Here is a 14,074-nt window from a genome sequence, read left to right as displayed (position 1 = left end):
ACTTCCCACTGCTGGATCCCAGCAGGCTGCTGCCACACCAGTACGCTTTCCTGACAAAACCTGTGGGGTTTTCCTCCCTGTGCAGGGCCAGTGGGGACTTGTTGGCCCATTTTTTGGGGACTAGCATGTACTCCTCTTCTGGCAGTGTTGTGCCGTGCCCCAGGAGGGTGAGCAGGCAGGTGCCTGTGCCCTCAGCCTCACCTAGCTCCCCAATGCCACATCCTACAGGCTGCATGGCTGTAGGATGGTCCCAAAAAGCAGAACCTGAGAGAGGTCCAGCATCTCTAAAAACCCCCAAATGGGGCTTTTCCAGAACAAAATTAGTGATTCTGTCCCTGTGCAGGGGAGAGGGACAGCTGGACCAGCAGAACTTCTTGCATCTATCCATCCTTTCATGTGCTCCTCTCCCCCAGACCCCAGCAGTGCCTGGGTGCTCACCCACCCCCAGTTTGCTCCTGTTTAACTCCAGGAGGGTTCTGGGCCATGGGAGCCCCTGGGGCCACTGGGTGAGATTCCTCTTTGGGATCCTGACCACTTTCAGATCCTATAAATCCCAGCCCTGCCTTGAAAAGCGGAACCGGAGGCTTTGGGGTGGAGGAGGAGGAGAAGGAGAGAAATGCTGACCCCAGAGCCTTCGTCAGGCAAACCCATAAAGTACAGAGTAAGTGGGCCAAGTGAGCCAAGCCACGAACAACAGCCCCAATTTATTCGGCTTGCAGGAAGGGGAGGCTGAGGGGGAGCTGCAGCAGCCGCTCTGTCCGGGCTTTAATTGCAGAGGCCAGGGCGTGGTGCGAGCGGTTTGTCCCAGGGCACGGCCTCTCCCTGGGGCTGTCCCAGACAGGTGACCTGGAACCTGCTGCCCTCGGTGGCTGCTGGACAGGGCTGCCCCCTCTGTCCTTGGGGGAATTTCCTCATTCCCTGCCCAGCCTCAGGGGATGATCTTTCCTCCACGCTGAAGACACTTTGTTCCTCGAGGGGCTCCGCCAGGCAGATCCCTCCAGGGAAGCCCTCACTTTCCCAGCCAGGCAAACTTCCAACAAGGCCATAACAGACAGCTCCAGATGGGGAAAATCAGTCTGGTTGCAGGAGGTTCCACAGGGAAACATTAAACCCCCTGTACCACCAGCCCGCAGAGCTGGGGCAGGGCCATTCCAACCCCTTCGTGCCAGCTGCACATCCCCACATCCCTCGTGCTGCTGGGAGGGGAGCAGGGCTGGAGAATAACTCGGGAAAACAAAATAAATGGCAAGAAGGAACGTGGAGGAGCAGCTGCTGCCACATCCATGGGTGGTTTGAGCACACGGATACCGAACGAACACGCAAACAGGGGCAGGAGTATTGGCTGCCTCACAAGCTGTGGTGGCTGGAACCTGCCCTGGGCTGCTCATGCTCCTGCTCCCGGGCTCCTCAGGCCTGGCCACAGCCCAGCCTGGGGCACAAGGCACTGATTTTTGTCTAACATGCACCTAAAATACCTACAGGGCCCGAAATGTGGCTTTAGTAGCTGGAATCAGGGCTGTCACGGCAGGGAGGGACCAGGTGAATGCACAGCCACACTCTGGGACTCTCCTCCTTGTCGAGCAGAGTGGGGAATAGGGGATTGCCATCTGTTTCCAAAGATCCCAATGTATTCTTTTTTTGTTTCTTTACCAAATCTGATCAGACTGTGCCAGTCTGGCAGTTCTTCCAGTCCCAGGGCAGTGGCCTGACGGGGCAGTTCTGAGCTGGGGGGGCTGAGCACACCCCACCTGGGGGACTCCCCACAGCCTCACTGGGGCTCCTGGAATGTCATGATGAGCTCTCGCTGCTCTTTACCAATCGCCTGGAAGGGAAACAACACACAGAGCTCAGCAGGAGGGTGCCATGCCCAGGGTTGAGTGTGTCACACACACTGCCGTCCCCTGTACACACAGAACACAAGCCCCTCCTCTCTGGTGGGAACAGCCCGCATCCCACCCAGCACAAAGGGAAAAGCCCCTGAGATGTCCAAAGCAAAGGCCCAGGCCTCCAGTTTCAGCAGGACTTGGCTGCTGGGAAGGCCTTGGAGGGCTTAAATGTCATTCACCAGCCAGGCACCATCGAGCCTCCTCTGGGCTGGTGCCGTGAGGAGAAGGGTTTTATGTGTTTTTACCTGCCAGGCTTGTTTGCGAGCCTGGATGAGCTGCTGCAGCTCTGCAATCCTGTCCCTTCCTGCCAGTACGGACTTGGCCACCTTCCTGTTCTCCTCCTCCTTCTCCCTGAGCACCTTGCGCAGGTAGGAGCGGTGCTTCAGCAGGTAGGGCAGCAGGGCACTCCGCACGTCCTCCTCCGGGATCCCGCTGGGGCGCCTGGGGACACACCGGCTCCTGGAGCAGCTGGAAGTAGTGATCCCACCCAGCAGAGCATCCCCACCCTGATCTGACCCACTGCCAGACCGGAGCAGCTCCTCGGCTCCTCCAGCACTGGAAGCCAAGGACAGCCCGAGTGGGAACCCCCTGGGAGGGAACCCAAACCCAGCCAGGAGCAGAGGCCTGGAGCAGGCAGGATGGGATTCACCTCCCCAGCAGAAACACAAACCCCTGATGTTGCTGATTCACAGCCCCAGCCCATTTCCAGGGTGGCATCTGCAGCACCCACCAAGGCCCAGGGCAGCTCTGCTGTTGGGCAGGAGCTGAGCCCAAAACATCCCATCAGCCCTTGGGACCAGCCAGAACTGGGTTTTCCCCAGAGGCACTGACCTCCCTGTGCTGAGGAAAGGCACAGAGGTGCATCTCTGACCCAGAGAGGCACAGATTTAACTGGTTTTTGGGTGTTTTAGGCGCAGTGATGTTGCTGCAGAGATTCAGCAGGTTTCAGGCACTCCCTGCAGCGCCCAAATGTCACCCAGGAGCCCCTGATGGCACACGGATCCCTCTGCTCCCCGCCCGTACCACGCCGGCTCCTCCCGGTCCTTCGCCTCCTCCACGATCTTGTCCAGTGAGTTAAAGAGCCCCTCCAGATTCCCTTCGTTTTTTACCTCCTGGATCTCCTCCTGCCAAGGAAGGACATGAGGGACATTCAGCAGGACCCAAACACAGGCACCACTTGTGAGCCCTCGCTGGCACGGAACCAGGGAATGGTCTGGGTTGGAAGGAACCTGAAAGCTCACCCAGTTCCACCCCCTGCTCCGGGCAGGGACATCTTCCACTAGCCCAGGCTGCTCCAAGCCCCGTCCAACCTGGCCTTGGACACTCCCAGGGATGGGGCAGCCACACCTTCTCTGGGTAACCTGTGCCAGGGCCTCACTACCCTCACAGGGGATGATTTCTTTCCAATATCCCATCTAATGCTGCCCTCTGGCAGTGGGAACCATTCCCCCTTGTCCTGGCACTCCCAGCCCTTGTTCAAAGTCTCTCCAGCTTTGCCCTGGATGAAGGCTCCATCCTGGGAACCACCAGGGATTGACTCTCCATTCCTGAAGGTGTTTAATAGACGTGTGGATGTGGTACTTGGGGACACGGGTGATGACCCTGGCAGTTGAACCTAATGGTCTTCAGGCTCTTTTCCAATCTGATCGATTCCCCAGCTCTTTCCGGGGAAGACAGAGAAGTTTGGGGAGCTGCCTCAGCTTTCTGCTTCTGCCATTCAAGAAACGCATTTCTTTCCTTTAAAACCAGCGCGTTCAGCGCTTTTTTCACAGGCAGTTTGAAGCCCCCCCGGGCCCGCTCCCCCCTTCACCTTGATGGACGACTGCAGCTGGGAGATGAACTGATCGTAGATGCTCCTGGTCAGCTGGGGCTGCAGCTTGTAGAAGCAGCGGTAGCAGCTGGCGAACCTCTGGTAGCTGCAAGAGCGGGGGGGGGTCAGGGTAGGGCCGGAGTCCCGGCAGGCGCCTCCCGGCCCTCCGCCGCTCCCGCCTCACCTCCCGGCGGTCACCAGCTTCTCCAGGAACGTGTCCACCACGGTGGAGAACACCTGTGCGCGGCTCGGGGCCGCGGGCACGGCGGGGCCGGCGCCGCCACCACCCTCTGCCTCAGCCGCCTCAGCCGCCCCCGCGCCGCCATCGCCGCCCGCCGCCGCCATGGCCACGCTCTCGCGCCGCCACCGCCCATTGGCTGCCGCAGCCGCGCCCGCCGCTCCCATTGGTCGGGGCGCGGGGCCCCGCCCCCGCCGGCTGCCAGCGCGGGAAGGGGCAGGGGGCGGGGTTTCTGACCGGTGGGCGGGGCCAGAGACAGTGGGCGGGACCTCCCCACCCCCGGCCCCACCGGCTCAAATACAAAACGTGACAAAAACCACCCCCATAAAATCACAAAATCACAGAATCACTGAGCCTGGAGACGGCCTCTGAGTTCATCAAGTCCAGCCTTTGACCTAACACCACCTTGTCAACGAGACCGTGGCACCGAGTGCCACATCCAGTCCGTTCTTAAACACCTCCAGGGACAGGGACTCTGCCACCTCCCCGGGCAGCCCATGCCAATGTCTGGTCACTCTCTATGTAAAGAATTTCTTCCTGATGTCCGACCTGAACCTCCCTGGGCACAGCTTAAGGCTGTGCCCTCTCGTCCTACTGCTGGTTGCCTGGGAGAAGACACCGACCCCCACCTGGCTACAACCTCCTTCCAGTGCCGGGCCCTGAACCGGAGCAGTAAACCCCTCCTCTCTCTCCCACCACCCCTGGAAACATCCCCTCTCTCTGCCCCTGGTACTCAATCTGTTGATTTAAAATGATCAAGCCTGAAGAATTCAGGAGAAGTAACCAAGTTCAGCCTGGAGAGAGAGAGAGGGAAAAGTGACATTTCCCTTTGCAAGAGCCAACCAGAACCAACCCTGTGTCGTCAGGGGCAGTGTCTGAACTGATGTTTCAGGCACTCCATGTGCTCTGGTCTCTTTTTCCACTGTGCAGCCGCTGTCACTGCTTTCTCAGGCAGGTCAGGTTCCTTCTAGTCCTACTCCAAAGGCAGAGGGCGAAACCCAAGCAAGCACAGCTGTGACACAACAGAAAGCAGCAGAGCCTCCCCTGGCACAAGCACTCACACACTTCTAAACTCAGACTCGGGTCTCAGAAGTTTATTAGTTGTCAAGATCTTTGCTGGTTACGAGAGAAACATTAAGCTCACGAGTGTCTCCCCACGCTGGTGCTGCTGCCCCTCCACACCACACCCCAGGCCTGGCCCCGCTGCCCTTGGCAGGGGCCGTCATTGTTCCTGTTGACATCGTTGTTAGTCCCGCTGCGCTGTGAGAATGGGGACACCGTCCCCTCGGGTCCCTCCCTGCGAGCTGGGGTGCTGCTGTTCTGCTTTGCAGAGCAGAATCTCCTATTACAGCAAGGGCTGGCTGGTGTCAACTTTTAACCACCAAACAGGTGACGGGGCAGGTGCAGAAGGTGCTGCTCCAACAGCTTTGGCGGCAGCTCCGGCACCTGCTGCCTCACTGAGCACTGCAGGACACAAAGGTGGGATGGAGAAGCCTTTGATGACTCACCCGAAGCCCCATCACAGTGCTGCACCTCAGAAATGAGTTCTGTCCTTCAGCAGAGAAGCCTCTCCCACCTCAGCACTCGTTCCACCCCCAGCAGACACGGTGGCAAGTGCAGTCCCTGCCGGGCAGAACTGCGACGTCGGACGAAGGGCAGAGCCACACCCAGCGAGTTCCCAGGGGAAGGGACAGCCCAGAGGAGCCCAGCAGCAGCCACAGGTCAGCAGGATCGACACCTCGACCAGAATTCCTGGTCAGGGCAGCCAGAGGAATGGAGGTGGTGCGTGTCTGTGACCCAGAGGCGCATCCCTCACCCTCGGGACACGCACCACGCGTGGGCTGGCAGCACGAGAGGCAAATCCCAACCACCCAGAGCAGCACAGTGCAGCCAAACAACCCCTTCCCTCCCCCTCCCCGAAGAGCAGCCTCGGGTTTTAACCCCCCAGAAGCTTTTACCTGGTAAAATACACAGACCATAGCTCAGGATTCTGATCCAGCAAGTGTGCAAAGCATTGTCCTTGCCCTTCCCAAACAGGATGAGCAGGATTTAAACTCTCAAAGTATTAGCGAACCATCACTTCTTATTCAATATGAACATACCAGTCAGGTTTGAACTGGATCAAAAGCCAGCACAAGGTTTTTCCTTCCCCACCTTGCATCCAGTTGTAGCTCAAACCACATTTAGTTCTCATCCAGCTGCTGGTAGCACCACAATTGGACACTTCCAAACTGTATTTCTTTGTGCTTAAACTAACTAAAGGTGGGAAGTGGCCACAGCCACCCTGAACATGCAGGATTGACACATCGAACAAGGCCACAGGACAACCACTCAGTTCCCCAAGAAATCAGAATAAACTTCCCTAAAATAATAATAATAAAAAAAAATTAAATATCAACAGATTAAAAACACGGGTTAGGTGTCAAAACCGCCATCAGCTAATTCCAAACAGCCAGCTCAGCTCCTGACTCGCCTTCGGCCAGCTCGCTGTTTGGAGGATGAGAGACAGGGAACATTTTCCAAGAACATACAAAACAAGTATGTACAGATCTATTCAAAACGCAGGAAATCAGGTCTGAAGCGGTTCCGGGTTACTCTCGTCTCACATCTTCTAGAAATAAATGTGGGTAATTGAAGAAATTCATTTGTCTATTCTCTGCTTCCACCTTTCCACAGCACAACTGCCACCAGAGCAATCCCACCGGAGGACCCTGCTGCAAGCTGTCAAGACTCCCCTCCTCAGAAGTTTGGCAAAGATTAAAATAATTTAAAGAGAATAAACTGGCTTTTTGTTCAGCCAGTAAGTCTTTAATTAAAAAAAAAAAAAAAAGGAATTAATAACCTGCCAGGATGTGTTCACACACACCTGGAATGGACCGTCCCAGGCAAACAGCGCTGCCAAAGGTCACAGTTTGATGGTTTTAATCAAAACCAGCAGCAGAGACTTGTGTGACGCTCAGACCTAAAGAGGTGAAGTGCAGTTGCTCCTGCGTCTGCCTTGTGCTGCGACACCAGCCAGAGACAAAGGCACAGCAGCTGCGTCTCCTCCTGGGCTCTCCACCGTGACAGTCCGAGCTCAGGGGCTTCACAGGAAGGTTCTCTCCCACCAGCTGCCTCTACCAGTGCCTCGAGTCCACCAGCTCCGGGCGGAGGCTCAGCTTCTTCAGCGTCTCGTACCCCACCACGATGACGATGGTGGAGGGAGTGGCTGAGATGATGCGGGCGGAGAGGCCTTTAGTCAGCCCCCAGGGACCCTCCTCTGCAATCAGCTGCTTGAAGGTGAGGATGATGGAGCTCTTGCCTTCCACCTGCAATGCCAGAACAGACACTCACAGAGCTGCCAGACCCCATGCTGGGGCTCTGCTGCAGCTGAAGACTCTGGAGAGTACAGAGGTGCCAACTCCAACACCCTTTCCACAGGGAAAGCCCATGGGAGCAGGCCAGGCCGGCCCCGCCAGCCCCACTCCCTGGGATCTCCTGCTCCCACTGAGAACTAATTAAGTGGGTGATACCCAGGATGAAAGGCCCAGGGAGAGCAGGGGAGCAGCTCAGCTGAAACCACAGGGATCAGAGAGCCAAGGCTGAGCCCCACCCCACAGACACGCCAGGCAGGCTGAGCTCTCACCTGGACCCGAGCCCTGACCACATCCATGGGGTTGGTGAGTGTGGAAGCTGTTGCGGCTGCAAGTGGCCCCGATATCGCCTGCAGGAGGAGGTGGGGACAGTCTTTAGGAGTCAAGCTCGAAAGCTGCTCTGGGAACAGGAGAGAGAGGAAAGTTTCAGACTTTCAGTGGCTGGTTATCAGTTCCTTAACTCCACCCCTTAATTCCAACTGGTTTGCAGCGGGCAGAATCCCTGATTTACAGCCTGACACCTCCTCCCACAGAATCTCCAAGTGGTGCTTCCTACAGCAGTCAGAAAGCCAGCACAGTGCAGGGAGCAGGACTCATCACCTGGGTAGCCATGGGACACTCCCAGTGCTCCATCCCATCAGCTCCCACACCGGCTCTCAGGCCCTTGGGGCAAACCAGACAGCACGAGCTTCCATGTTCCCAAAGCAGGGTATGGAAACACCCATCCCCTTTAGAAGGTGGGGGAAGCCTTCAGACAAGGTTCTATTGGAAGGTGTCTGCAAGGATTGACACAGGAAGCTGTCACCACCAGGCACACTGTCCAGGAGATATCCTAGTGTTCCACTGTGAAACCCTAAGGAGAAAAGCGCCCTGTAGTGCTCATTCCAGATATTCCCACTCTGCTCCTGCTGCTGGGCCAATGGGATTTGAACCTCCCACACCTGTATTGTTGAAGTTGTACAGAAGACAGTTCAAAAGCCCCGTTGTTTTTGGATGATGTGGAAGCTTGTGCCTGTCTGACAGGAGGGAAAGAAGTGGCTCTTTGACCTGGAATGACGACTGGAATGGGGGCCAGCAGTGCACTTTGAGCCCAGGAGGGTTCAGTGACCCCCGGTGCTGCTCCATCCAGGGACACAGGATTGGGAAATGTAGCCAAAGCAGGGGCTCACTGACAGCTGGGACTTTCGTTTCCCAACACCCTGAGAAGACCAGGGAAGAGCAAAGACCTGCCAGCAGAAGCTCCAGTCTCTCCATATCAACTGCCCTTCTTTGAGCTCTTTCGGCATGACAATTTTACAATTAATACAGTAATACAGTGGATTTTGATCTTATAAATTGTTGATATGGAGAGTGAAGGGAGTGCTTCCCACAAAGTTCAGACTGGACCAACATCCCAAGCTGCCACTGCCTTTTAAATGCAGCAGGGATGAGGAACCAATGCTCCCTGGAGCCACCAGAACTCTGGAAAGCAAACGGGATGTTTGAGGCACCTGGATTTTGAAGAACAGGTGATCTTCAAGATAAACTTTAAGCCCAGTCCAGTAGAACCCAAGCTACTCATTACCAGCACTTTTGGGCAGAGATTAGGTAAATACAAGCCTAAAAACCACAGCAGCAAAGCTGCACTGTAGAAATTTAAAGGATCATCAGTGACCTTAGCTGGAAATACCTTTAGTCTTTGGGAACACCCTAAGGAATCCCATTGCTGAACCACAGGAAAAGAACATTCCACTAAGTGCACCTTTTATCACAAGACTCGGTGCTGGTTTTAAAGCTACAAAAACTGAAGCAAGACCTGACAGACACAAACCCAGAGATGACTTGGCCTTTGTCTCTGCCCGTTGTTTGCCTCTGCCATGAGATTTGGGGCTCTCAAAGGCCTTTTGCCATTTATGAGATCCTTCGGTCCACGTGAACCGAAAGATGGATTATACTTACACGGTGGCTCCAAAACTCTGCCCAACAACAAACGAGGGCCTTCCTCATTTGCAGAAAGCATTATTTGGGATTGGGGGTAGAGAAAGTTAAAGCAGACACATCAAGCCCCTCTTGCCTACAGCTATCCAGTTTCAAGTTGTCTGACGCTCACCCCCCTCATCTTTATCTCTGCACTGAAACGCTGCTGCTCTGTTAAACTTCCACCCATCACCTGGAGAATTTCTACACACCAGATACATGTTTCATGACAGGTTCTGCTCCCACCCCAAGAGAGAGAAAGCAAATTATGCTGGATCCGGAGTGTCAGAGTTGATCTGAGGGGCTTTAGAGGTCTCCTGGGATAACATACATTACAAGCCTCCTTTCACTTACCAGCATAGAAGTGGTAGAAGGGCCACCAGACCGCGCTGTTGGGAATATAAGTGAGCAGCGAGGCCACGTAGCCTCTGTAGAACCCTCTAAAACCATCGGCCTTGAAAATCTGTACAATGATGTCCTTGGTTTGACCAAAGACCAGGAGCCGCTTGCCGTCGTGGTTCTGCACCTTGAACCTGCCCATGCTTTCCCCTTTCCTCTGCATCATGAGGTGCTGGGAGACGACGTCGATGGGCACCGTGATGCTCTGGGCCACCAGGGAGGCCGAGCCGCCGGCCACCAGCGACTTGACGGCGTTGTTGTTGTTGTAGCGCGACACGTACTTGCGGGTGAGCTCGTAGGTCGTCACGTAGCACTGCCCCGAGATCAGCGTGAAGGTGTTCACCAGGAAGCCCCGGTACAGCCCGGCCGTCCCTTCTGTCCGCAGGATTTTCACGAAGGCGTCGAAAGTCCCGTTGTAGAGGCTCTTGCCCTTCTGGACCTGCAGCCGCGTCCGGATGAGCGTAAAGGGGTAAACGCTCACCCGGATCATCATGGTCATGCAGATCCCGAACACGTAGAACTTCCTCTTGTCCAGGTGCTCCCACTCGATGATGGGGATGTTGCGTTTGTCCTCCATGGCTCCTCGGGGTGCGGGAGGAGAGGCCCAGATCGCCCTCAAAGGTACAGAGCAGATCCAGGCCCAGCCCTCCAGCCTTGACTGACCAGATGGGAAGTGCCAGCACCTGAAACGAGGATGAAACCCATTTGCTACAGCTGCCCACATCCCCTCAGGCTGTGCTGGCTGTCCTCAAGCACACAATGAGCCCTCACACAGCACTGTGCTGGCAGAGCAGAGGGACTGCAACCTCGGGAGGCAGGACCCTCCCACGTGGCTGGTGCTGGCACCTTCTCATGGGGCTCCAGCAGCTCCCACCACACTGCCCCATGGCAAAGCAAAGCTCCCCAGGCTTTGGGAAGCAGGTAAAGAGCCAGAGGACGAAGCACCACTCCAGCAGCACACCCACCTCTCAGTGGACACACAGGATCACGGATTGCCAACCAAAGCAGCTTCTCCCCAGTCATTCCGGGTCTGTGATGTTCCCAGGTGTCAGGATGTCACTTCAGTTCTGGGCTCTGTACAAAGAAGGAAGTGACAAGTTTCTGTTTGTGTTCCCAGATTCCCTGCACAAATTAGACACCTTTCTTTGGGCATTTCCATTCTGATCTTCCTAAAGCTGGAGGACGATGCAAGCCAGGGAAGGGGGACGAGAAAGTTGTGAAAAGATGAACAACAGGAAAACAAGGCCAATGCAAAGAGCCACACAGAGTCTCCATGTTGATGACCAATACCCTGGAAAGAAAGGGTTAAATCACAGCCCAGGATCTCTCTGTTGAGCTGCTTGTCAGCTACAGAGCAAAGTTCATCCTCCCTTCCAACACTGCTCCCTGTCTGATAACCCACCCAGGCTGCTCCCCTTCCACCACTGGCCATGCTGGGAGCGCCAGGGGCAGGGGGAGAAGGAGGAGGAAGGTGCTGGCTCAGTCTCCTCCAGCAGACCCTTCCCCTCAGGAAGCCCCTAATTCTCAGGGAACCTCCACGCAGGGCCGGGCAGCAAAAGGGCAGCTCAGAGAGTCACACAACACAACACTGATGTCAAAAAAAGCACCTCGGGGTGGTGAGGCCCTGGCACAGGTTCCCCAAAGAAGCTGTGGCTGCCCCATCCCTGGGAGTGTCCAAGGCCAGGTTGGATGGGGCTTGGAGCAACCTGGGCTAGTGGAAGGTGTCCCATGGGACAAGATGAGCTCTAAGGTCCCTTTGAACTCAAGCCTGTGATTCTGGGAGAAATGTCTCCCCACTGCAGCCTCCACAGAGAGCTCACAGGGTCCAGAACCACTCGGTTAGAAAGGCAGCAACAAAACAACTGGAAGTGATTTACCTCTGGCACGGAGAAGAAACTACAGCTATGAAATTATGGGAAGGCAGGGGTGGAGGTGCCATTAACTGACCATTTCATTGCCTGTCTGCCAAGAAAATATTTGCTGAACAGCAGCAAACAGCATTACAGGCTGCCACGGACAGGGCAGTTAAAAATACCTAAGGGCACCGGGTCCAACGCTTTTACCAGTGCAAAGAGAACTACTCTTCATCCTTACAAGCAATTGCCTTGGCAGATAAGGCACAACAAACACCACGGCCTGGCTAAACAAAGCCAGGATTGCTTTAATTACAGTTACTGGGTTTGCTAAGAGTGCTGTGGTTAATTCACAAAGCTTCCTGCCCAGGAATTATCTGCAAACAGAACCTATGAAAACATGACTTGGTTCTCGTTAGGAGTCTCACTAATTTAATATTTTATTTTAAAAAATAAATAAATAAAATAAAGCCTGGTCAATGCAATTTCCTGGTGAAGCTTGAGGGTTTGGTCCATACTCATAAATTCCTCTGCCACCCAAGGACAGAAACAAGCTCCCCATGGGAAAGTGAAGGACTTCCTGCAAAAAACATCCTCATTGCTGCAATAAGGAAAACAAAACAATAATAATAATAGTGGATCATGGATTCTTATGTAGTTTTGTATGCTCTGGTGCTTTGGGTTTGGAATTTCAGCCATAACCCCTTGAGGAAATAGCTGCACTTTCTCTGGACTCATTACAAATAACTCCTCTCACTGGGGATCTGAATCAGAAAGATCAAGTCCCAGGGCCCACGGGCACTAAAAGCCCCTCCTGTGTGGAAGAGGGAAGGTATCCTGGCATGCCCAGCACAGCCACAATTCTTGTTCTGCCAACACAAGAGTCTGTCCCAGAGCGTTTAATCCTTGCAGAAATTCAGACCAGGGCCTTGCTCAGGGCAGGGATCCAGGGATCCCATCACATCCATTCAGCAACTCTTGGATGATCCTCCAAGTAAATTCTCCCAAGAACTGACCTGCTCTCCAAACCAAAGCACCAGTGCCCCAGGTTCCCTCCCAGCTCCCACAGCCAGTTCTGCACTTCACCTCTGCAACAGCCCAGACTACCCCTCAGTGATCCCTTCCCTTCCCACCCTGCACAGAACAGCACTTCTTGAGTGTCTGCCTGGAAATCCAGCAGGGGAAACCCAGCAGCCCATCCCATGCCCTCTGGCCAGTCTGGGCACAGCCTCAGCCTCCTGAGCACAAAACTCAATTTAACTCCAGTTTAGGTCCTTTTTAACATCACCCTGTCAGTCCAGTCCCCAAAACCGCCCTGGATGCAGCTGGAGCTAAAGATGATTCCCTGGCAAACACAGACAGGGCCTTTGTGTCCCCCGGCCAGGGCTGTGTCCTGCCCAGCATGTTAATGCCTCAGCACCCCCTGGGAACCACCGGGAGCGAGCCCCGGCTGCTCGCCGGGGTTGCCTGTGGAGATGCTCCCGAGCGGGAAAGCACGAGATCCACAATCCCGCTGCGAGGCTCCAGCCCGGAGCCCTCTCCCTGTGCCACCAAAGCAGCCCCGGCTGGCAGCTCCCCTGGCAAAGGCCCGGAGCGTTCACTCCCTAAATTCACCCCGGGATGGGAGAGGAGACAAAGCCGAGGAGGGGGCGGCGTTCTGGATACAAACCCGGGGGGAAACTGCGGATATAACCCCGGGGGGGAATTCTGGATAGAACCCCCGGGGGGGGAAAATTCTGGATACAAACCCGGGGTGAAGAAAGGATGCAGCCTCGCCGAGGACCCGCAGCCCCCCGGAGCAGCTGTCGCTCAGTGACCGCTGCGGCACAGACACTTCATCCCCCCCCAGGACCCCCAGCCCCGCGCTCAGGAGCCCCCCCCATCCTCCCACCCCCCGGGCGGAGTCCCCAGCGCTGGTCCCCGGTCTACAGGGGCAGAGCTGGGCCCAGGGCCCCGCTCAAGGTCACTGCGCGGGCCACGCGCGTCCCCAGCCCCGCGTCCCGGGGGTGTCCCCGCCTGCTCCTGGGGCGACTCCGCTCCCGCAGCCCCGGGGCAGGGGTCCAGCTCCTGCCCTGGGGGTTCCAGCCCCTGCCCCGGGGGCTCCTCCAAAGCCGAGGGGTCCGCACTACCCGGCCCCCTCCCACCCCACCCGGACCCCCGCTCTCCCCGTGCCACCCCTCCCGTTCCCTACGTGCAGCCCCCGCCCCCCCAGCTCCCCCGCGGCCTCGCTCAGCCGCTGCCGCCGCCACCACCCGCGCCGGCCCCGCGCCAGGCAGAGCCCCCACGGTCAGGCGGCTCTCCCCCGCCCCGCAGCCCCGGCCCCGCCGCCCCCTCACCTCGTGCGGCGGGAGGGACCTCCCGCTCGGCCCCGGCCCGGCCCGGCCCGGCCCCGCCGCCCCATGGCCGCCCCCCGGCCGGAAGTGACCGGCGCCGTCAGCGCCCGCGCGCCGCCGCCATCTTGGGCGAGGGCTGAGGCCGCGCCCCGCGCCCGCAGTAAAGATGGCGGCGGCGCCCACGGGAGATGTGGGGGGCGCGCTTAAAGGGACCGCGCCCGATTCACCGCCCTTAAAGGGCCAGCG

At 56.7% G+C, this 14,074-nt stretch overlaps 2 protein-coding genes across 2 annotated transcripts; both read right to left on the bottom strand.

The window, feature by feature from the left end:
- Window positions 1-675: 675 nt before the first annotated feature.
- PMF1 (polyamine modulated factor 1) lies at window positions 676-4,101 on the bottom strand. The gene is made up of 5 exons (XM_050327799.1): window positions 3,881-4,101; window positions 3,697-3,802; window positions 2,910-3,010; window positions 2,132-2,327; window positions 676-1,822 (listed from the first exon to the last, which is right to left on the bottom strand). Exons 1-5 carry the CDS (start codon window positions 4,099-4,101, stop codon window positions 1,769-1,771), a joined length of 678 nt encoding a protein of 225 aa, XP_050183756.1. The 3' UTR covers window positions 676-1,768.
- A 912-nt stretch (window positions 4,102-5,013) lies between these two features.
- On the bottom strand, window positions 5,014-13,950 carry SLC25A44 (solute carrier family 25 member 44). The gene is made up of 5 exons (XM_050328017.1): window positions 13,832-13,950; window positions 10,608-10,716; window positions 9,598-10,325; window positions 7,560-7,687; window positions 5,014-7,242 (listed from the first exon to the last, which is right to left on the bottom strand). The coding sequence occupies exons 3-5, from the start codon at window positions 10,217-10,219 to the stop codon at window positions 7,051-7,053; spliced, it is 942 nt and encodes a 313-aa protein (XP_050183974.1). The 5' UTR covers window positions 10,220-10,325; window positions 10,608-10,716; window positions 13,832-13,950; the 3' UTR covers window positions 5,014-7,050.
- Window positions 13,951-14,074: the final 124 nt, after the last annotated feature.

This window comes from Myiozetetes cayanensis, unplaced genomic scaffold, assembly GCF_022539395.1.
Source record: "Myiozetetes cayanensis isolate MyiCay16 unplaced genomic scaffold, myiCay2020 scf35, whole genome shotgun sequence".
NCBI classification, from domain to species: Eukaryota; Metazoa; Chordata; class Aves; order Passeriformes; family Tyrannidae; genus Myiozetetes; species Myiozetetes cayanensis.
The sequence above is the reverse complement of the archived record's forward strand: the minus strand, read 5'-3'. Positions and strand labels throughout refer to the sequence as shown.

Excerpts from the sequence above, each read along its gene's own strand:
- SLC25A44 (XM_050328017.1), bottom strand. The coding sequence starts at position 10,219 with ATGGAGGACAAACGCAACATCCCCATCATCGAGTGGGAGCACCTGGAC. Across the intron at positions 7,688-9,597 it reads CTTCTACCACTTCTATGCTG|AGCAGCTTTCGAGCTTGACT; the intron begins GTAAGTGAAAGG and ends TCCTGTTCCCAG. Across the intron at positions 7,243-7,559 it reads TGGTCAGGGCTCGGGTCCAG|GTGGAAGGCAAGAGCTCCAT; the intron begins GTGAGAGCTCAG and ends CTGGCATTGCAG.
- PMF1 (XM_050327799.1), bottom strand. The coding sequence starts at position 4,101 with ATGGGAGCGGCGGGCGCGGCTGCGGCAGCCAATGGGCGGTGGCGGCGC. Across the intron at positions 3,011-3,696 it reads AGCTGCAGTCGTCCATCAAG|GAGGAGATCCAGGAGGTAAA; the intron begins GTGAAGGGGGGA and ends CTTCCTTGGCAG. Across the intron at positions 1,823-2,131 it reads CTCGCAAACAAGCCTGGCAG|GCGATTGGTAAAGAGCAGCG; the intron begins GTAAAAACACAT and ends TTTCCCTTCCAG.